At 40.7% G+C, this 24115-nt stretch overlaps 1 protein-coding gene across 1 annotated transcript in view; it reads right to left on the bottom strand.

Annotated features, from left to right (window-relative positions):
* The window catches only part of PRMT3 (protein arginine methyltransferase 3), a 58905-nt gene that overhangs the window by 17597 nt on the left and 17193 nt on the right, over window positions 1-24115 (bottom strand). Inside the window, exons 9-13 of the mRNA XM_083464562.1 lie at window positions 23336-23457; window positions 21560-21659; window positions 15366-15444; window positions 5229-5416; window positions 1052-1138 (exon numbers count right to left, since the gene is read on the bottom strand). Of these exons, the coding sequence (XP_083320688.1) occupies window positions 1052-1138; window positions 5229-5416; window positions 15366-15444; window positions 21560-21659; window positions 23336-23457 (576 nt within the window). The remainder of the gene's footprint in view (window positions 1-1051; window positions 1139-5228; window positions 5417-15365; window positions 15445-21559; window positions 21660-23335; window positions 23458-24115) is intronic.

Here is a 24115-nt window from a genome sequence, read left to right as displayed (position 1 = left end):
CAGAAAATCAAGGGTGAATATTTGTCCAGCTGAAGAAATACACTTTTAAAGCATCTTCAAAATCTCCAATACATATAATGGATTTATTGTTCATTTACTGCAAGGTTAGGCAGCCTGATGTGATGGATGGACTGTCAGCCTCTAACTAAACTGCTATACTCCATCACAAAAGGAGTAGAAATTCTGGTCATAAGATGTCAATAATCTTACATGATGAAGTACGCAATACTTGACAAAGTGTTTTGTTTTTTGCGCAACACCACAAATCTCTGATCCAAAACTAGAAACTTCCAAACCAAACATTTCACCTGTATCACTATATTTTTAAGGCTGGAGAACGCAAGTGTATATAAAAAGCAACAAATACATGCTTTGGTTCGAAAATGAAGTTACAACCCATATCCCAAACCCACACAAATAAACAGGAAGATACAAGCAATGATATATGTGAAGGCAACATGCAGAAATCGCTTTACTGGAAAAGTGGGTGTAAAAATTACAATTCATAGTGAGAAAGGGAGAAACTCCATATGAAAGGGGTCACAAAGAGTTCAGAAGGTGGGTGGAGGATAAATTGTTAAAATGAGATAGCAGATAAGCTTGTGACAAGTGGAAAGGAAGGAATGGTGAAACAAGCTTACGCAGGAAAAAGAGTAAAAAAGTATTAGAATGTAAAAAAAATAAGGAAGATGAAAGAGAAACAGGGACAACCCAAGACACTTTGGTACCTGAGGCGACCACAAATTGGTGCCCCTCTTCTGCCAGCGCAGAAGGGCTGAGTGAAGATCTACATCAGGAATAAAGGGGGAATAACGTTCTACATGGCTGGCCCCGAAGAGAGAGGACTTAAGAGGAATGGCATAGCTGCTGGTGTAAGGAACACATTATACAGCTTGACAAGATTGTAACATACCAAAGGCTACCAGGTAATGCCAACATTTAATCCCGTAGCCATGGTCGATAGCTAGCTAGTTTGCAAATGAAGGCTTTGACCGAAGGTTTCAAAAGCACGGCAATCAAACCCCAAGAAATGCTGAAATAAAATATTTACCGTACACACTGAAGTCTTGGTTACTCTCAGAGTGAAGTCTGATGAAAAATTCAGTTCTGAAACCGATGCAACATGGCAATCTATCCGCTGCAAGAAAGTGCAAAGACTTGTGTGAGAACAAAGCAGGATCCTAGTATCTGAGTGGAATCTATGGAGACTGTTTTAATCATCTCTGCATAATAGACCTGAAATAAAGCTTATTCTCAAAAGCAACCTACATGGAAACTAGTTGCCTACCAGGTGTATATGGCAAAAAACTGGAAAGTTTAGCCTCTAAGTGCAAGCTCAGGACTCCCACTGGCTTTATAACTGCAGTCTTCTAAAAGCACATGATAAATGAAACTCTTAAGGTTCAAAGGTTGCTTGCAATGCTGTTGGCAGAAGATGAACTGGGGGTAGGACTCTGAAGTCTCACTAGGATGCAGTTAGACTCTATGTTCTTCAGCCTACGACCAGAAAGTTAAAATTGTCAGGATGCTTTCTTTTACAGATATGTTTCTCATAGGGATAATGCTTCCATTCAGAAAAAAATGGGCTTATATGTGAAGCGGCAGAAAAATGAGCTCTCTATGTCAAGTACATACAAGTTCCTAGATAAAACTGATATTTATTGAAGATATATCACATGTAAAGCAATTCTAAGCTGAAGGTGGATTAGCATATTTCATGGCTTGATGAGTCTTATATATGGCATCATCAGAGTCCTAATAATAGGGCACATGAAAATCAAATCAAGGTGAGGCACAATCCTCAGATTTACTACAGCAGTCTAGCTTTAATCCCTACAAATTCCCACATAGTGTTTTCACACATATTTGTTGGCTAGGTAAAGGTAAAGGGACCCCTAACCATTAGGTCCAGTCGTGGCCGACTGGGGTTGTGGTGCTCATCTCACTTTATTGGCCAAGGGAGCCACTGTACAGCTTCTGGGTCATGTGGCCAGCATGACTAAGCCGCTTCTGGCAAACCAGAGCAGCGCACAGAAATGCCATTTACCTTCCCACCAGAGCGGTACCTATTTATCTACTTGCACTTTGATGTGCTTTCGAACTGCTAGGTTGACAGGAGCAGGGACTGAGCAACGGCAGCTCACCACATCGCAGGGATTTGAACCACCGACCTTCTGATCAGCAAGTCCTAGGCTCTGTGGTTTAACCCACAGCGCCACCTGCGTCCCCTATTTGTTGGATACCCATCCTTTTATTTGGATACTTGTTTTATTTGAAAAAGACTCGTGAACAGCAACTGGGCTCCCAGCAGGACTCACAAGTCCTTTTATGACTGGAATCTCTCTCTCTCACACACACTCACACACACACACCTTCTTTTGTTAAAAATAAAAATTGGTACATTTGTCTGCAATTTCTTTAACCCTTCTTGGCCAACTGAATAATATGCAAATATGATGTATGTTCCATATCCTGGATAATGGTAGGGATATGAAAGGCAACTCCATCATTTTACTAACCTTGGAAATGGCAAACAAAGGAATACTGCAGAGCTATGGTGTCATAATCATGTCAGCCAATGAGGGACATTTAAACACCTTCTGTTGCTCAGCCATTCTTGTTTGTCCACCATCAGGAGTGGTGAAATCCAGTGGCTACAAAGCTGAGAGCATTCTCCGTGGCAGCCCCACAGCTATGGAATTCATTGCCAACTGGACTGTCAGGTCACAACACTACAGAGTTCTTGGAAATGTCTGAAGGCTTGCATATTTTTTAAAAGAAAGGCTCATATATGGGCTTGTTTCCTACTATTGACTACCTTAGTAATTTTGGGCTAGCTGTATGTTTTATCAGTTGCTGGTTCACACTATTACATCTATGCCTATTTTGCATGATTTTCTGTGTTACTCTGGAACATTTAATACATTACTGCTATATGTTCGCTCAACTTTATATTATTTTTGATGCCTTATGAGAAATTCTTGAAACTGGGATGCGATTTTTCTAAACAAAGAGGTTACTGAATAGGACTATTAGTAACTGCTCGTCTTACAGAAAAGAAATCCCTTTAAAATACACAAAAGTCAAAATCTGACACAGAAGCTGTCAGATTTTCATGAGGCTGAGTGGAATATGACAAAACCATTACTCAGGGTAATAAATGCCAGATTCAGAGGTGAAACATATACATTCTTAGTCATCATATGATTAACTAGGTACATTTTTATAATTTCCTCAATATCTGAAAATCATCAGCTTTATGGAACAATTATTGATTTTGGTTGTTTACTCAGGATGACATTCTTGGTGAATTCATTAATTTTACTACATGTTATACAGAAAAATGGATAGTCAACATTTAAAGACTTATTTGGAAGTTTTATCTATCAATTCCACTCAAGCAATTATTTTCCAGCCTGTTATGTAAAAGTAGGTTGTTAAGCAACAGCAGCATCTCAAAGTAGTCATAACCAAAACAGGCTTGTCACTCTTTTAAATCTGTTAAAGATGCACAGGGAGCCTGAACTACAGGATCCCTATTTTTCTCCAGGAACAAATCTAAGGCAATGAGGGCTACTATACAGTGGTACCTTGGTTCTCAAACACCTTGATACTCAAACAACTTGGAACCCAAACACTGCAAACCCGGAAGTAAGTGTTCCGGTTTGCGAACCTTTTTCAGAAGCTGAATGTGCTCTGTTTTGAGTGCCACACTTCCGTTTTGAGTATTACACTGAGGTATTGAGTATTACGTTTTGAGTATTACGCTGTCTGTTTTTCCTATTTATTTTGCATTTTTGTTTTTGCAGCTTTTTTGTTTCGTTTTTGTGACCGTGTGGAAGCCAGTTCAGCTACTGATTGATTGATTGTGTGACTGCAGTACATTGTTTACTGCTTTCATTTTATGGATCAATTGTGTCGTTAGATAGCAAAATTCATGTTAAATTGCTGTTTTAGGGGCTGTTTTTAAAAGTCTGGAACGGATTAATCCATTTTGCATTACTTTCTGTGGGAAAGTGCACCTTGGTTTTGGAACGGACTTCCAGAATGGATTAAGTTTGAGAACCCAGGTACCACTGTACAACATTTAGAGGGAGGTGTTACAAATTAAAATTGTGGTTGAATAATTTTGTGTAATAAATATTCTCTCTTTTTAAGAGGAATGTAGCCTATTGTGCTCTAGATGGGAGGGGGAAACTTGAGGCTGTTAGTCAGGGTTGTACATTATCAGAGAATTGAATGCATTCAATTTCACACAGCAACAATGCTGTTCTTATGAAAATATAAGATTGCCTTTTCAGATAATAGTTAGAAAGGGGAGGGGATTAGAAAGGAACTTTCCCCAATTGCTTCAGTTAAGCACACCTAAGTGGTACATGCAGCAATGTTTGTGTGATTTTCTCTAATATTTATCTACAGAGGTGCTACAATATATGTTTACATGGAAAGCAATATACTTCTTAACCAATCACCTCGTTTCTTCTACCATTAATGGTGTAGTGTACTTGTTAGTGTTGCACTAGGACCTGAAGACCAGGGTTCAGATCACTCAGTCATTGTCTCTCAGCCCAGTCCAACTCTCAGGGTATTGTGAGGAAAAATTATGTATGTCACTCTGAAGTCCTTTGAGGAAAGGTGTAATAAATGAAATGAAAATACTCTTTAGCACTCAGACTTCGTTCATAACATTGAATATGCAAATATTCAAGGATTTTAGCAAACAATGTAACTAATAATTATAGCATACTTAATTACAATATAATTAATGCAGCTCCAAAGCCTATAATTAAGCATACCAGAGACAGAGCATAACCAGGTGGAGAAAATAAAAGATGGGGAGACAAACAGAAATTGGAGTTAAGTTTTAAAGACAGCCTCTTGAGACATTTAACAGGTTCCAGATGGAACCAACAGAGAACTGCACATCACTTTTGATGTATAGATGTTGAATGAACAATGGGCAGGGAGCCATTACACCTCCTTATTATATTTCTGTCTTTATTAGTTTTGTGGTGGGAAAGAAGAGAGAAAAACTACTACAAGAAGGCTGCAAAATCCATAAAGATGTGCACAAATTCCAAAATATTAGTATCACGGACTCCATATTTTATTAACACTGAACGGCCAGTGGGAAACAAAACATATTCTATGTAAGAAAAGCTTACATATTGCACTGGGCTAATAATTATACATTCCTTTCTAGAAATTTAGATTATTTGTTACAGTACCTTGATGACACAAGCTTCAGATATAAGCGTGCCTGAATCTAACACTTCCACAACAGCTTCTGGAATGACAGCCTTCTTCATGCAGGACATGTTGAAGCCATACACATCATCCCAGAAAGCTAATCTGTCTGCATGCTTCTTGAGGTCACTGACAGCCACCAGGCTGATGGTGCAGATGTCAGGATACACTGCAAAGAGACGTTGCAAATAATTTATTGACAACAAACAATGGTACAAGCTCCCTTTTATATTAGATTTGACTTTAATTTAAAATATACGAGAATATTTACCACAAGCAAAAACAGACAAATCTACTGTTTTGAGGAAAAACCTATTTTTAAAAAATCCATTTCATGGGATTCATTGTTGCTGTCTTGGTAGAAACAAAGGCATGGCAACAACTGGGGTAAGTGGTGATAAGCAGAACCTGAGACAGATCAATGGCTCTGCATACATGACAGCTGTCACACAAATGGGCACATGGAGTATACAGTGACTGCTGTTTCAGTCAATATTCCTGATTATTTTTTTTAGATCTTCCCTTGCTATATATTAGGCTTGTTCCTGGACTATCAGCAGTAGCTCTGTGCTACAGTAGACAAAGCACTGTTAAGTCAAGAATCTCTTTCCAAAATGACGGTGCTGTATTTGGTAAGCAGGGGAACACAGGAAAACTCGCTAAGTAGCACCAGAAATGTGCTACCACATTAGCAGAGGAAGGTAATGGAGTGATGCATTTTATCTGATTTATATTGTAAGCTTCCTAGCAATGAAAAATGCCTATATCATCCAAAATGCAGGGCAATGTCTAACAAATATACCACCCTTTTATAACATCCATATTTTAGATAACATAATGACCAAACAAATGAGGCCTATCAGATGATGTGCTGCTTTGTATGTGTAAAAACCCGACCTAGGATGAGTTTAATTCTGTTGTTCCTTGTATATCCAGCTTTAAGAGAGACATGAAAGTGAAGGCTAGCTACAAAAATTAAAATGCAACAGGCAAGTGGAGTGGACCAAAAGGTATGCAAGCACCAATTAAACCTATGCACCAGAATTTCTTTGTGTTTCTTGTTCAGGAGCTACACTAAACAATTTTATTCAGATGGAAGGCTACTTAAATAGCAGTTGTTCAAAAGGAAAGCAACCAAACTCTGCTCCAATACATGCCCACTGCTGCCAACACGTCCCTGGGTCACAAAACCAAACAGAGTGTTAAGGGTACAAATCAGACCACAATAAGCATGCTCAGAAGCTGTGATCTGGCCTGTGCCCTTAATGCTCCTGACCAAGAAGCACATTAGCCACAGAAAACTTACATCAGCACTTCTTGTTTTGAATTGTGCAGCTTATTAAATTAAATCCAAGAAGCACTCCTTTAAAGTAAGTACTTTGCAAGCATGAAGTGAAGAAAAACATAACACTGTGAAATTAACATCCGATAGAAACTGTAGATTTTTCCATTTATTTATGTGAGCTGAGGCAGTTGTATTAGCACAACATGGGAGATATCTCACCTTTTCCCAATTCCACCCTTTTAAGTGCAGCCCAGTATGCCCCATTTCATAAGAGGTTGGGATCCTGCTTTAACACTACCACTAGGTCCACCCATTCATCAACTCACGTCTTGCTTGACAGCCAACTTTCAGAATTCAGTTCAGCAGAAGGCATGGAGCTTTCTTTGCTTGTGGCTTATGGCATTCAGGCCATTATTTAGATCAGTGTTTCCCAACCTTTTTTGGGCAAAGGCACACTTGTTTCATGAAAAAAATCTCGAGGCACACCACCATTACAGCCCCGTGACGTCAGCGCGCAGCGTCACGCCGGGAGGGACATGAATTGCTAGCAAATTACATAATCACCTCCTTGAGGGCTGGCTCATCTTCTCCGAAGGCAGAACCCCATTAATTAACAGCACAGACTCACACCATAGCCAAGACGAGGGGGGAAAACCTCAGTCATGCACAGTCATGCACATGTGGGGGCTAAATGAGGACGAAGACCGGGCAGAGAGCAGGGTTCAAATCACCCCACCTGGCCAGGACAATCCCTGGGTGCTCCCTTGGCCACTCGCCTGACCCACCTCGCAGGGCTGTTGTTGCGAGGATAACACGGGGAGAACCACGCGCGCCCCCGGGAGCTCCTTGGAGGAGAAAGCGGGCGATGAATGCAATGCACGAAATATATGAGAGGCGACCAGGTTTTGCAGGTGAGGGGCCCCCGCCAGCCTCCGCTTCCAACACCCGGCGCAACGACGCCGAAGTTTCCCCCCGGGCTCGGCTCGGGGAGCAGCGCTGCTCCCCCCGGCTCCCCTTCGCCCTCCCGGCTCTCTCTGCCGCCCACTGGGGACCCCCCTCACCTGCCAAGTCCGGAGCGCCGGTGGAAGTTGCATGCATGCATGCAGGGCGCCGCGTTGCCATTGCATTGCACTGCACTCCATGCAACGCCTGCACGCATGCATTGCCTTGCACGCCCGCCAAGGGGTCTCCCCACGGTCCGATGCGTCCCCTCCGGCGCGGATGCAGCATTGCAAAAATAAAAAAACCCCGACGCAGCCCTACCTGGGGGGCAGCCTCCGCCTCCGCCGCTCCGCCTCCGCAGGGATCCCCGGGCTCCATCCTGCCGCCCGATCTCCGCGGGGGCGCAGGCAGGCTGCGCGGGGTCTGCGCGGAAGAGCCCCTGCCCGCCCGGCCGCCGCCGCCGCGCTCATTCCATGGCCGGGAGAAGAGCGCTTCAAACAAAACGCCCGGCCCGCCAGGCCACGCTGGGAAACGTAGTTTGTGCACCCCGCGCGGGCGCGGAGCCCAAGGGCGAGGGGACTACGGATCCCGGCAGCCCCCGCGCCGGGGACGGAGGGGGAGAGGCCGGGTGCAGGGATGGAGGGACGGGTGGGCGAGCGAGTGAGTGAGTGGCAGCCGCCAAGCCTTGGCCGAGAGCCAGGAAGGGCCTCCCCGGAGGAGGAGGAGGAGGAGGGAGGCACAGAGCGGGAGGGAGGGAGGGAACCCCAGGGGTCATCTAGTGACGGCGCCCCAATCGAAAATTTGACTTAAAAAAAAATAATCTTTCGGATTTTTTAATTTTTCCCGCGGCACACCAGGCAACATCTCGCGGCACACTAGTGTGCCGCGGAACAGTGGTTGGGAAACACTGATTTAGATGCTCGTTACGGTTTTACAATGCTTCCATGAAAAGCTTGCTTTTTAAAAAATTGTCTTTAGCAGAAAAGTTCCAGCCCAAGAAGTATTAAAATTATTATTTACCTTACCCATCTAAAATCACAATGGGAAAGGGAGCCAACATATTTTGAATAACCCACTTCCGTGATGGGTCATTTTGATTTCTTTAAACCCCATGCTACTTACAAAAGTAAAACCACTCCTATGCAAGAACCTTTTATTTCATACATATTCCATTACTTAGTTTTTAATCTGATTGAATTATTTCTCACCACACGTAATATTAAACTGCTGATCAGACATCTCTTAGAGAAGCGCACTTTAGAAATTCATAGGTTTGTCATCTGTGTCCTTCTCGACTCACTGCCCCCAAATCATTTGTCATTAGTAACAGCTCACACGGGGAGCAAAGCAAGATGGGAAATCTTTTATCCCTCAGCAATGCCTCACAAATGTAAGGACATTAAAAGGGTAAGATCGTAGTAACTGCAGGGCTAGAGGCATAGTTGTAAATGATTATCATTTGAAGGTGGAAAAGCAAATATAACCACCTTTCTCATAAAATACTTTTAGCTCCAGCCTGGAAGCCCCCTATTTTAGGGATCAGGCTTTTGGAAAGCTTGAGGTAGAAGATGACACAGCAACCAACCCTTAGCCCAAACTGTGACAACAAAGTTAAGTCAAATGAAACTATGGCTGGAATAAATGATTAGCACTTGGCTAAGTTAAAGCGGTAACGAAAAGATGATCACAGAAACACAGGTGGGAAGTATTGATACTTTTCTTTCTTTGTTCTGGGGCCTTAATAAAGTTGCACACATCTGCTGTACCTTCCAAGCATAAATGAAACCTAAATATTCTTCAGACAGCACAGCTTGTACACTAAAGTTGCAGTATCTATTTTACCTCAAAGGTGCAATGTAAACTTTTAACTTCTCTGGAATATATGAAACACTATAATGAAAGGTACTGTGAACAACTGTTTTAAACTAGTTGGCAAAATAGCTCATGAGCTACAACTGCCCAAAGGAGGAAGTGTCCTATTTAAAATTCTGCTAAATGAGCTATACAGTTAAGCTAGTGGCATTGTATTGAACAAGGAAAGTTGATAAATGCATGTATATCTGACAGCCAGTTAATTTTGAGTATCATGTTCCCCAGCCCCAACATATTCTGTTTTGGCAGAACTTTCACCATTTTGGACACATTTACCATTTGAGAAGTTTCTAGGCATTTCTTCCTTTTTTTTCAGTTTGAAGGCAGCCTATGCTTATGTCTTGGAGAACAGAAATTAAAGGGCAATGAAGAAAAGCCTTTTTTTGTGTGATACACCTTTTTGTGTTTTCCTTGCTTTTAGTTTTTATTATATTTTGTACATGCCCTAGATATATGGAAGGCCATTAATAACTAACAATAACAAAAATAAAAAGAAGCCATGCCAGTACCACTCCTATTAATCAGGTTACACACACACACATACACTGTTGTCATGTCAAATCCCATGGATTATAATAACCTGCACTAGACTATATCAAAGCATATTCCTTAGAAATCTCCATCTTTCCTTCCATCAGGCAAGGAGGTTACTGGACCTCTAGTCTAACTCTTGAAAAAGTTCCACCGTAAAATTAATGTAGCATATTTTTATCTCAATGGTGTCTGACAGAATTATCGGTCTGTTGCTACACATGATGCAAAAGTAAATTGCATCTACTGTGGACGTTCTGCTGTTTCAACCCCACCTGCTGGCTGATTTATAGAGGAACAAATGAAACCATCTATAAAGCCTCCATTAACCTTCTAAACTAGTTGGCATTAGAGCATCAGATACAAGTGCCTGAAGGTGTAAGAGCTCTGTTTAAAATACTGCTAAATGAACTGGACTATCAGGCTAGAGAACTATTAGTGTATTTTACTGAGAGTGAGAAAGGAGTATAAATATTAAGCGCTTAACATCTATTTTCACTCATCAATCTTTTCTGTCCCCAAAGTGAAGAACTGTTTTCTTTCCAAAATAATTTTTATTACATTTTCAGATTATGCATTTCAAAATGAAGATCTTTCATTATAACAATACATTCAGTGACTTCCCTCCCTCTCCTTCCACGGTTCTTTTAATTTACCCACCGTTCCTGCATATATTGTATATCCATCTAATTAAGTTCTCCAATCTTATATCCCACTGCAATATATTATACTGTTGAATTTACTGTAATACTGTGAACGTTTTCAACTGTGTACTTATTTTCTACATACTCAGCAAAAAATTCCACTCCTCTTTAAATATCTGTTCTTCTTGCTCCCTTATTTCACTTGTTAGACTTGATAACTCTGCATATTCTAACATCTAAAGTTGCCAATCTTTCTTACTAGGAACCTCCCTCACCTTCCATTTTGGGACTAAAAGGATCTGAGCCGCCATTGCTGCATATATAACTAAGTTTTTCTGAGACCTGGGCACCTCTGTCTGCACCATTCCTAACAAGAATGTCTCTGGTTTTGGGGAAAACCTTGTTTTAAACATTTTCCCCGATCTCATTATATATCATTTCCCAATATTCTTATTTTGCATGCCCACCACATATGAAAAAAAGTTCCTTCTATTGCTTTACATTTCCAACACAAATCTGATTCCAATTTATACATATTAGCTAGTCTACGTGTGGTTGGATACCATCTATGAATCATTTTCTTGTAGTTCTCTTTCAACATATAGCATGCTGTGAATTTCAACTCTTTCTGCCAAAGATTCTCCCAGAGGTTTAGTTCTATATTATACCCTATATCAATTGCCCAGTGGGTCATTGAGGCTTTAACCAGCTCGTCTTTTGTTTCCCATTCCAATAAAAGTTTGTACATTTTAGAGAATAGTTTTTCCTAATTCTGCAATAACTCTTTCAAATTGTGAGCTTTGGTCTAAAAAATTTTTTCTTATCTAATTTAAACATATAAAGTTGATACTACTGTAACCAATCAGTAACATGGCTCCTTAGTTCTTCCATAGGTTTCAATCTGGGTTCATTCCCTGTGAAATCTAGCAAGTATCTATAGGATGCCCACTGTCTATCCATGTTGATGCTCTTGATTGTAATTGCTTCAGTTGGCAATAACCATAGGAGTGTTTTTCCTTCTAACAGGTTTTAATATTTTACCCACTCTGTACAAATTCCTCCTAATAATATGGTTCACATAACTCTTATAGATTTTAGCTTTCCCATACCAAAGACATGCATACCTGCTGAATTTAATATCATGGCCTTCCAGATCTAAAATGTGACCATTTTTCAATACAATCCATTTCCTTAGCCAACACAAACAAACAGCCACATAATAAAATTGAAGGTCTGGCAGCGAATAACTGTTTTCTAGCCATACCTGAATGTCATTTGATTTTTTTATGTCAACATTAGTATTCAGTTCAAGCCACTGGTTCAAAAGTACTGGGATATTACGCATCTATTACATTATCAATCCATAGTGTATTTACTTATCCTTTCCCAAAAGATCTGCTACCATTTCCCTCTTCGCTACAGGAAACTACTTCAACTCAAGTGACTTCCTAAAACCAGTCAACCGCTTTCTTAGTAACTTAGGATAATGGATTTCTTGGAAGTCCTGCTTTAGGCCTTCTTTCCTGTTTTTTGACATCTCTAACAAATTCTATTAAATCTATTAATTCCCTGTATAGAAATTCTGTTAACTCATATCACACTATGCATCACAAGCATTTGTATAATCCAAAAATGCAGTCATAAAATTTGTTGCATCAAATACTGAGACATCGGCAATATCATTTCTAATTAACCTATATCAGTAACAGCTCACAAATAACCTGCCAGACAATCAGTAATACCCAGACTATACTCAAAAGAGACAGCTCCTCTGTCAAGTGAATCCATGGTAGTAAATTCTCATCCATTCCACTATTCTTAGATTTCTACTGAACAGAAAAACCAACAGTTTTTCAGCTCATTAGAAGAGGGAAAATAGTTCTTACCAACCAATTTACATCATTCTACACTGCATTGGCAGCTAACTACGAAGAAGGGGACAGAGATAACCTTCATTATGCTGGCCCAGCAATATTCCCCTCCCTAAAGCTATACTTATCACTTGCTTGCTTGAAAAGTAGAACAGAGAGAGGACACATAGAACAGCAGCACCCACTCAATCTAAGTCCTCTGTGAATGCAACTTGATGTCTACCACCTCCTCCTCCTACAGCTCCACTGACAGACAAACAGGAACAGCCCATTGGGGCTGTGAAATGACACCACTACTACAAAATGCCAGATTTGCTTCTTAAGCGGCCAGTTGCCTAATCCTGTCTTAGACAATATGTTAATTTCCTGGCTGCACTGGCTTAGTGCTTAGTGCTAAGAACTGGAGGTGGAAAAACTTAAAAATGCACAGCTGTACCATTTGCAACTTGAGTAAGGATTGTTTTCTTCAGGTTCTGCAAAACTATATATTCAAACTATATATTCACCCAAGAGGAAAAGCAAGCAGGCTGTAGAAAATAATTCAATGTTATTGAACCTCAACCTGTTGTACCATCCGTGTTTCTCTCAAGCAACTCAAATTACTATTTCCCCTCTGCGCTTAGTTACAGACACAGTGCTTTCCCCACTAATATTTCCCATGGTTTGACAGTAGAGTAAAAGAGCAACTCTCTTATTATTTTGGACAGAGACATGCCAAATATAAAACATGAAGCAGCAATATTTGGCAGCTTTATAATGGGTTGGACTCGATGGCCCTTGTGGTCTCTTCCAACTCTATGATTCTACAAGATGGGCAAAGGTCCAAATTCCGAGGATGCTTTAAATGCTGCAGTCTGCCTTGAAAATATTTCCCCTGGCTAAGCACCATTTTTAATTAAGCCATCCAGCTGTGCATATTGCTAGTAGGTGGATCAGTGAGCACAGATGACTCAACAATTCCTATTGCAGAAAGTCAGAATTAGATGTTCCACAATCTAACTCTGTAAGCAGGAAGAAGGAATGAAAATACATATGAAGCGGGTTTTGGTTTGGGCCAAACTATATCCAAGTGCTTAAAAAGGTAAAGGGACCCCTGACCATTAGGTCCAGTCGTGGCCGACTCTGGGGTTGTGGCGCTCATCTCGCTTTATTGGTTGAGGGAGCCGGCATACAGCTTCCGGGTCATGTGGCCAGCATGACTAAGCCGCTTCTGGCAAACCAGAGCAGCGCACGGAAACGGTGTTTACCTTCCCGCCGGAGCAGTACCTATTTATCTACTTGCACTTTGATGTGCTTTTGAACTGCTAGGTTGGCAGGAGCAGGGACTGAGCAACGGGAGCTCACCCCGTTGTGGGGATTCGAACCGCTGACCTTCTGATTGGCAAGTCCTAGGCTCTGTGGTTTAACCCACAGTGCCAACAAACAGTTTTTTGGAGTTCTAGAGAAGTGTACAGGAAAAAAGAACAAAATCTAAAATATACTCAGATTTCAATTTCATAAAAGCCTGCGTATTAGGCACTGAAAAAGGACTAGTGTAAAATAAAATGTGATGAATGCATGGGACTCTAAAAATTAGAAGGGAAGAAATATATTAGAACACCCATAGACTACTATTGCTATGGAATGGCATGCCTAGGTTTCTACAATTTATCAAATTTATTATATGACTACGGCAGGTGATTCTGTAGCAATGTGCAATTTAGAACAAAAACCCTGCATACGTATGTATTAATTCATCTTTCCATTTCCAGGGTGGCATGAAAAGGTAAACACAAACCCAGAATTAAAGAGATACATAAAACAGCAACACCACATCATACAATCTTCTCTGGTTCCCACTTCCTTGAATACACCACAGAAGGAAAATCGGGTCTTTATTCAAACAAGTGAACTTCCAGAGGGGTCACAGTGTTAGCCTCTCACAGCAAGAGCAACAAGAGTATTATGTGGCACTTTTAAGGCACACAAGACTGTTTTATGAATGGAAAAGATAACCAAAGCAGATTACCAGGCATGAGATCCCTAGTACTCCTCTAATTCTTTCTTAACCCAGGCAACTAGTCAACATGGTAAATGGTGTCATCCTTTCAAGGGCAAAGTGGGCTTCTGTAGTCATACAGTAGCTGCATCTACATGCAATGCCAAAAGCACAGTTTAGTGTCCTGTGGATGAGCTGCTATGAGCACAACCTAAGTATAGAGATTGCATACATTATACTCCTGACACTCTCTCTCATGTGTTCGGAAGACTAGGCTTTGTATGAGTTTAGTTTCACTTGTTATGCTTGAACCAGGGGTCCTAGTTTAGAATGAACTCTGGCAAATTTAACATGGCAGCTTCATAAACCATGGTTTGAAGTTACTAGAGTTGGTTTTTGAAATAAAACCAGGCTGGATCAGGCCAAAGTTTCTTCTAGTCCAGCACTTTGTGCAACAGAGCTCTCCCTACCCACAACTGGTATTCAGCGGTATACTGCTTCAGACAATCACAAGCCAAGCTTCAGTAAAAGTGAAACAAACACTGCCAAACTCCTCCTCCCAAATGTATGGGAGGAGTGCTAAACCAGGGTTTAACATTACATGCTCAGAATAGCCAGTATATTAATGAACCTTTAGAAATTAGCCAGATTAGTCAGCTACCCCGATGAGTTAGATAAATGCAGCTATTTCAATGCTCACATTTCTGAATACCTTATTGCCGTGCTATTTACTGATTTTTAAAGATAAACTTTCAAGGTTTATACTTCAATATCTTGAAGAAGTCAAAGTGCTCTTGAAAACACTATTTCGTTTAAGGCCCAAGTATCCCATTAATGCTTTTGTATTACCCATACTATGAGATGAATGCCTTGGAGCTTCCACTAATGGAAACATTTTTCATCGCAGGTAAGAACTTTCTTAGTCATGCATAGCAGAATCTAAATCTTTTAGGTTTCCCCAGAGCTTGATTATTTATTAGAATTCTAGAACTAACCTGAGCCTCCTTTTGCCAGGTACTTGTCCCTTGCATAAATGACAGAATCCAGCATTGACTCAAAGAGAAGGAAATAACCCTGGGAAAATGAGAGGAAGGAGAGAAAAAAGGACCACAATGAAAAGGAGATAGTGCTACATATCAGTTTAATCAGGTTCCATGTTTGAATACATTTTTCAGTTTAAAATTTGTTTTTCAAAGCACAAGTACTGGAGGATCCTTTGAAAGTTGTTCTGTTCTCCACTCTATTGCAGATGCCTGCTGTAATTTAACAATTACTTCCAGAAGCACTTTAACAGTTAGTGCTGTGCAATACACAGTGTTGTGAAATAAATTCCCACTACTATTGCCATTAGTGTAGGTTTCCCCATCCACATTCCAAATTGCAATAAAATTGTAGGTCTCTGAAGAGATTCCCTGCCTTTGCAGAACAGAGGCTCAGTATATGTTCCTCTTGTTCCCCCCAAAGTGGCAAGTCAGAGGACTGTGAGTGTGCACGATGTTTATGCTGTCAGAAAGTATTACCTGCTACATAGAGGAAACACTAGCCCTCAGCTAGTGTAAGAACAGCCCGGCTGGATGAGACCAAAGGCTCATCTACTCCAGCATTCTGTTCTTACAGTGGCCAACCAGATCGCCTGTGGGAAGCCTGGAAGCAGGACCTGTGTGCAACGGTGCTCTTCCCACAAGTTATTCCAGACAACTGAGCTAGCATTCAGAGGCATAGCGGCTCTAAAAGTGGAGACAGAACACAGCCATTAGTAGGCATGAATTTGTCTAATCCTCTTTTAAAGCCATTGGGCAACCACTGCCTCTCGTGGAAGCAAACTCCATAGTTTAACTACACACTGAATATTCAGATAATCAGCATCATTGAATGTCCCAGAGTTCTAGGACCATGGGAGAGAAAGAAAAAGTTATCCCTATCTACTTTCTCTATGCCAGGCATCATCTTAAATTCCTCTGATCATGTCTCCTCTGTCTCCTCCCCCCCCCAACATTTTTTCTTTAAACGAAAGAGCCCCGAATGTTGTAGGGGAGTTATTCAAACTTCTTCTTGATCATTTTGGTTGCCCTTTTCTAAACCCTTTTCAGCTCTACAGTACTCACCCGGTGCAGCAATAAAACTGCTTGCACACTGGCAAGGCTAAGCAGGGGTTGGTATGGTATTATATTGGATGGGAGATGGCGTGTTGAGATTCCTGCATTGCAGGGAGTTGGACTAGATGACCCCCAAGATCCCTGCCAATTCTATTATTCTATGATTTTCAGGTGAGGTGATCAGAACTTATTTACACCATAGGTTTGTGTAATGGCATTGGTCTTGGCTATTTTATTTTCAATTCCTTTCCTAATGATCCAGATCTACATCTTCATGAAGCTATCCTCTTCATTTCCAAGGTCTCATTCCTGGTCAGTCACCATCAGTTCATACTATGTGAGCATATATGCAAAATTAGGATTTTTGACCAAATGTGCATCACTTTATCCAACCCAGCAAGAATGTACACAAGCGCAAATGATCTTTAATTGGTTAAATGACTGTTTATGGCTATTGCATTGAGAGATCTTTTGTTGCTCATTTGTTTTGGGGTTTTGTTTTTTTAATTGATTCTGACTTTTATTGTTATAATCTATGGCAGGGGTAATGAACCGCCAGCTCTCCCAACACATATATTTTTGGCCTCTCAGATCACCTACTGATCTTCTTTACCCACTAGCCTAAAACCACTACTGGCTGCAACACAATGTTTTTATGCTGTCAGGTGCTGCATGAAAAGGTGAGTCAAACTACAGCTATTCTGGTTTTCAATAAACATTGTGTTCTCTCACTGGCATTTGGTCCTGCAAGTTTTACTTCTCATGAAATATCACATCCTTGCATCTCACTAACAAACTATCCCTCATATTGAATCAAGTCATTTATTACTAATCTCTGAATGCATTGCTCTATGTGTGGTGCTCATCTCTGGTATAATTTAGAATGTAATTTCACAGGCTGCTGCCTCACCTGTAGGGGTGCCATCTGGAAAGAGAATTATACCTGACATTTTCTCCTATGATACTCAGGCACTCTCCTGCTTCTACACTGACAAGGTTCAGGATTTAAAAAAAAATAAAAACCTCGCATTAGCACCTTCAAAATTAATTACAGGAAAGGGTTCTGTACTGAACAGATATGTGAGCAGAATATTAATGACTTAGGTGAGCAGCAAAACCATGGCATGCAATTGACATGTTCACTCTGGGTGATATTCAACTCATTCCTATTCCAGTAGAGCCAATGAAATCTATGGATGTAAGTTATGAAGTATGACTTAGCAGAATATCATCCAATCAGATGAACTAAAAGGAGGAAATCATTTTCTCTTTATAGAAGCACACTATTGTAAGCAATAAAAAGGATTGTTTGAGGCGTATTCCTGTAGTTATAAATTGTTCTACATCAAGAAGCAGGAAAATTTAAATCAAATTAGACTGTCCTGGCTGGTGGAAAAAAGGTTACTGTGCCCAATTTGACTTTTAAATAGAATTGGGAGGGGGTCTTTTTGTCAAGGAAGGAAAGCCTCTTGCTTCAAATGAAAGCTCATGTCATAAAAGACACAATAGGCAAAATTGAAGTAGGCTATAACAATTTACAAGAAATCACATCTCTCAAAAGAAACTGGTTACACCTGACATTATCAGAAGCTGAAATATATTGAAGGTCATCATTTTAACATTGTCTATATAAGAAATCCACATCCCAAGGACTGTTTAGTTCAAATCAGTTTCAATTAGTTTTAACCTACTCCTCCTGCTTATCTGTTCCACGTTCAGGGATGGGGAACCCATGGCCCTCTAGGTAGTTACTGGAAACCAACTCCCTTAATTCCTGACCACTGATATACTGGGTTGGGGCTGATGGGAGTTGGAGTCCAACAACTTTAGGTTCCCCACCTCCATCCTAGTTGAAACAATGCTGTAGTGATAACAAAAGCCATGGGGGAAACATATGCCACTCTTAAAGCAAGGGTGGTCGTCCTGCGCCCATCCAGATGATGTTGAACTAATTCCCATCTGCCCTGGCTATTAGCTGAAGGGATAGGTTAGTCACCTCCATCTTAAAAGACAGCAACTGCCTCAAAGGCCACATACACCCTGAGGAAACAAAGATGCAGTTGGTGGCTATTTGGACCTCCAGGACCAGAGGTATAAAGTTTTTGAATGCTTGGTTGCTGGGAGTAACAGTGGTAGAGCCCTATTTGCCCTTCTCCTTGTGAGCTTCCCACTGGCATCTGTTTGGACTTTGTGGGAAATAGGATGCTGGATAGCTATCATTTCATCTGATCCAGCAGCCCTTTGGTTATGTTCTTATGTCTTGTACAGTAGTTCTTGTTGTCAGGCTGGACTGAAGGTGTACCAAGAGGATGGAGAAGTGCCACTGCCCATCCCTGTTGCTGCCTGGCACTGCCTACCCCTTTGCCATGGGAGAACTTGCTTGAGGAGGTCTACCTCAAATATGACAAAAGTCCTGGACTCTGCCAACTCTATGCCCTCCTGCATCAAACATAGGTGCAAACTGTCCTAGATTCTACAACATGCTTCCAAAGGTAAAGTCTCCCCTTTCAAGACTAGCATGATAAAAAAAAAATGGGGGGGGGGCGGTAGAATCAGCCCATTACCCTAAGGCATTCTGCTTGTTCTGCTATCTGCACTCATCATTTCCAGTAGGAATGTTTAAGGAATCTAGACATGGGGTGAAATGTGAAGCCTGTGCTGAAAAGCTTCCTCCCAGGTGTACATGCACATGGAATCATCTCCCTCAACTGATAAAATGAATGTTCTGAAAAACTAGCACCAGCATATTGCACAGCCGTTCTCATTTCAGTTAACTACTGAATGTAGAATTACCCTAATTACTGTAAAACAGCATTACCTCTTAAAATTCTGTACCTCGAGGGAACAGAAGCACAATTCTGACTGCATACAAAGCAGCCTTGTTCACAAAGCCTGCTCACCTAAGATATATAGTCCACTGCTCCTGCAATATGAACGATACCCAAGACACATTTCTTAGCTTCCAACTAGCACAAAAATATACGCATTGTGTGTAAACACTGACACATGCTTCTAAGCGCTCCTAAATGCCATTCTAGTGCACGAGTAAAGCCTTTGAAACTATTGCTACAATATTAGCCCCAATTATTTCATATCTGTTTTCCTAACAGTATTGTTGCCGTGTATTCTAAAAGCAGCAGATTTTTAACATTATTGTTCATTTGCTAACATAGCTGCTTAACAGTACAATCCTTTGCGTGTAAAAAGTCCTATTTCCAACAGGACTAATTCCCAAATAATTGTGGAAAGGATTTCATCCAAAAAAGTTCATGTTGTATAGATTCTCACATACAGTACAAGCAACTTAAGATAATTAAAATACCTCTGTTAGCACTAAGATAGACAAAAAAACTATACCATAGTTTAGTGCTATGCAAGTCTTTCTTCCTTTCAAGGTTCCTGCACTCTTGCCAGTACAGTTCGGAAAAGTTCAGATTTTGCTTAGCTATGTCTTGTTGCTTCCTTCAAACCAGAAAACAAAGTTCAAAACCAACTGTGGTCAATTTCTGAAGAAGCCTGCTTCAAACCATGGGTTATGAGACCAATCACAGTTTTAAACAACGTTTTCTGGTTTGGAGGTAACAGGCTGTGGTTAGCTAAAAGTAATAGCAAAAGCTTCCAAGCTTCTCCTTTCGGCCATGAGGGTAGAGAGAGTGCATGAACTAGAGAGGAGGATAGCACTAAACCAACATTTAGCAGTACATCTGAACACAATCACTGAGATCTCGCCAGCAAACAAAGGATTTGTATTCAGGTACAAGTGTGCAACGGGAGTATTTAAGTAAAACAGAAAAGCTAGAATAGCACAGAAGTGAAACAGTTAATAATCAAATACATAAGCAGGTGTCTATTCCAGTCTAATGTTGTTACGACACAGAATCTTATGTTCAAAAAGCAGCCTATTCCCTAAATTTCTGCAGGAAAGCTCTACTTTAAAACCTAACATCTTTTGAAGACACTGTGGAGTATATCAACACAGTGTCTTCAAAAGATGTTAGGTTTTAAAGTAGGTCACGTATGTTTTTATTAGACTTCCATAAATTATGTATGGTATGAAAAATGGAATCAGCCTACAATATTTATCATCACAGGGCTGCTAGCCATCCAAGAAACATAAATACATTTGCTGGCAAGTGATTATTCATTCATTCACTTTTAAGTTTGAAGAAGGAAGCAAGTAGATCTTCTCCACCACCCCCCAAAAAATACTTCTGACCTTTTCATTATGATGCACCACTTCATTCCACTGTTTTGAAGGAGCATCTTCCTCAAATAAATGGATCAGAACATTGCCTGCTACCACAAGTCTCTCTATTTTTCCAAGGATATTTGGCTTTATGCAAGTCTCAAATTTCTATGCTGAAATACCATTAGAGAAGCTGATCTGATGCCCAAATATATCTATAAAAATAGCAAGACTTCCTTTCTAACACTCACCAACTATTTCTATTTCTGAAAAGTTTTTCCAGAGGTATATGCCATCACAATTATAATTATCAGGCTGTTCAAACAAGAAAGTTATATGAAACAACTATGAATGCAATTTGGTATCGATCTCACCCCAATCACAGCGCTTCTGTCCTGGTTTCTAGTGTTCCTTTTACACTGCATTACCCATTGTGTTATGGAAATGCAGCATGTCATGTTAATAGAAAGCTCTAGAACATGAATTTGTGTGTGGGTCCACAAAGCCACACTTCCTGGATTGTTTACACACACAAAATCACGCATAATTTGCATCAGTTTCTCAGGCTAATTTGTATAAGTAGAAGCTGAACACATATGAACAGACAATTAAAATATTGGCTGTTCATTAAGAACATAAGGCTATTTCGCTGGATGAAGCCAGTGGCTTATCTGGTCCTGCATCCTAATTTCACAGTGACCAGGCAGGAGAAGAGCAGAAGAGTACTCTTGCTTCCTGGCATTCAGAAGCATTACTGCCTCCACAGTAATGCCCTCCCCTTGGCATATCCAGACATAATGCCAAAACATCTGACAATATATATAATTTAAACGCACAGTGACAAAGTTCACTAAAATCAGATCAAGTATTGCTGATAAAATCTAAGAGAACATATTTGTGCACTCACCATCCACTCGGATATGACAACATCCACTTTGTCAACGGGCAAATCAACTTCTTCAATTCTTCCTTTGATCAAAGAAATAGTATCTCCCAATCCATTGAGTCTGCAAGCACAACGTTGAGAATGTTACACGCCTTCTGGTCAAGATTCCCAAGTGCTCCAACAATAGCATTACCCTAACAGACCCACAAAAGAACGATAAGGGGGGAAAACGGCAGTGATGATGCTCAGGAATTTAGCAATGGACTTTTTACCACGTGAGATAGCAAAATGATTTATTTTACACATAGCCAATGACACAGGGCATCGCAGAAGTGAACAATGATACAGCACCTAGGGGGACTGTACATGCAAAACTATGAACCCAGTCTCTGCCCTCCATGTAAATTAAAGTACATTCATGGCGGCACTCAAGGCACTTTGGCCTCTGGTGACTGATTACTGATCAATGGGGATTGACCAACCTTCACTGCCAATCACTTCTCAGCTTAGGCAGACATTCCAGGAAATCCTCAGTTTGAACAAGAAAATCATGGCCAACAGCCCTGGAACAAGCCAGGATATGAAAACAATTTAACAATGGCTTCATATCATGGCTTGCTCTGAAGCCATTAACCATAGTTTCCCTGTATGGATTGAATACTTCCGGGCTTGTTCACTCACGAACACAATAGGGAAAGTGTGGTGATTCAATGGGGGCATGGAAGGTGCACTCATATATCTCAACTTAAGCCAAGATAAGATCTTCTGAATGCATACTATGTATTCAAAATGGGTGGCTGTGACAGCTACTCTGAAAGTCTGTAACAAGACTCTTACAAATTGTTTTAATGTGAATTAGAGACAAATGAAACAATTTTACGATCAGCAGATGTAACCTTAGAGCAACTGTTCACTGGGTACTCCTAGAAATCATTCATCACTGTCATAAGATTAGTTCTTTTAATCCCACTTTTGCCCCTACCATGGCATGCAAATCAAACAACTCCAAAACTGTTGCGCTGACAGGTATTTTCATAATTATCTCAGATACAAAGTGTAGCAAGGTCTTCCTGTACTCCGTAATGAAGGAATAAAAAATTAGTCCAAATGGCAGTTTCTTAATGCAACAGCTGCCTGCAGCACCTCAGAAAAAGGATAAGCCTAGATAACTGCTCTTTGTAAAAACTGCAGTTCCATGATAGAGGTATTGCACACATCATGTAACGTGCTCAAACCCACCAATTTGAACAGGATCTGAAAAATTTAATTGCCTTAACTGCAATAGTAGTACTTTCTACATCTTGCACCTTAAGAGCTAGAAATACATGCAATCAGATGTCCATATATGAGCTTATTTGCCAAGGTATTTATAATATCCCAAAGTGGGTATAGAATACAAGCAATATAAAAAACAGGGTTGAAATCTAATTGCAATGTTGTGAAAGGCAGCTGTTTTGCCACTTTAGGTGCAAATGTTGTTTTCCTTTCCTCATTAAGTGAGGAAAGGTACTAGAGTGAGCGCTAGAGGCACCTAAACATTGGGCCATGTCCCTGGATCCCATAATTTGCCGCCCATGACTTAGTGGCGAATTTAAATAAAGGCTTTGCTGACAGTACAGAAAGTGAACTACGCAACAGCATCCCTTGCCAGTAAGCCAGGCAATGTACAGGGGACAGTTAGTGTTACTTAAAAATATAAAGTGCTACACTCTTAAATGCAGATGGGCACCCAAAAATGGGTGCGTACATAGTGAAGAATATTAACGCAGGGAATTCAAGTTTCTAAAATTCTCTTACCTAATGATGTCCATAGCTTGATAGATAATTTCAGACTGGTCTACTCCTATCACCTTCTTTGCACCTGCTTTGGCAGCAAACATGGAAAGGATTCCAGTTCCACAACCAACATCCAGGACAATCTAACAATAAAAAAGAAAGAAAGAATTAGTGTGACAATACTTGGCAATGCTACAAAGCCATTATAATGGAGCCCCAAATCCTATTTGTGAAAGTGTGCAAGTTTCCAGTAAAAAGTAAATAAGAAACACAATGGATTAAATTCTCAGGAGAGCAAAGAATACAGTCATACCTTGAGTTACAGATGCTCCAGATTGTGTAGTTTTGGGTTGCGCACCGCGTCAAACCCGGAAGTAATGGAATGGGCTACTTCCGGGTTTCGGCGCTCGCGCAGAAGCGCTAATTCGTGCTTTGCGCATGTGTAGAAGCGCCGAATTGCGACCTGCACGTGCGCAGACGTGAGCTGCGGGTTGTGAACGTGCCTCCCGTCCGGATCACGTTCGCAACCCGAGCATCCACTGTACACCTCATAGCAGATATAGAGAACCTGTACTCGTCCAAGTGGACTCCCAACTCCCATCAGTCCCAACCAGCATGGACAGCAGTCAGGGATAATGGGAATTTTAGTCTCGCAACATTCAGACATCTACAGGTTCTTCACTTCCTGCCACACAGGTCGCATGCAGCTATTGAAACAGGTCGCAAGCTATACTGAGAAATCTGAACAACTTGGCATCAAACAATATTCAAAAAACACATCTCAAGTCTCACAGGTTGAAC

Source organism: Podarcis liolepis, assembly GCF_965112155.1.
Source record: "Podarcis liolepis genome assembly, chromosome: 1".
In the NCBI taxonomy this organism is placed as follows: domain Eukaryota; kingdom Metazoa; phylum Chordata; class Lepidosauria; order Squamata; family Lacertidae; genus Podarcis; species Podarcis liolepis.
The sequence above is the reverse complement of the archived record's forward strand: the minus strand, read 5'-3'. Positions and strand labels throughout refer to the sequence as shown.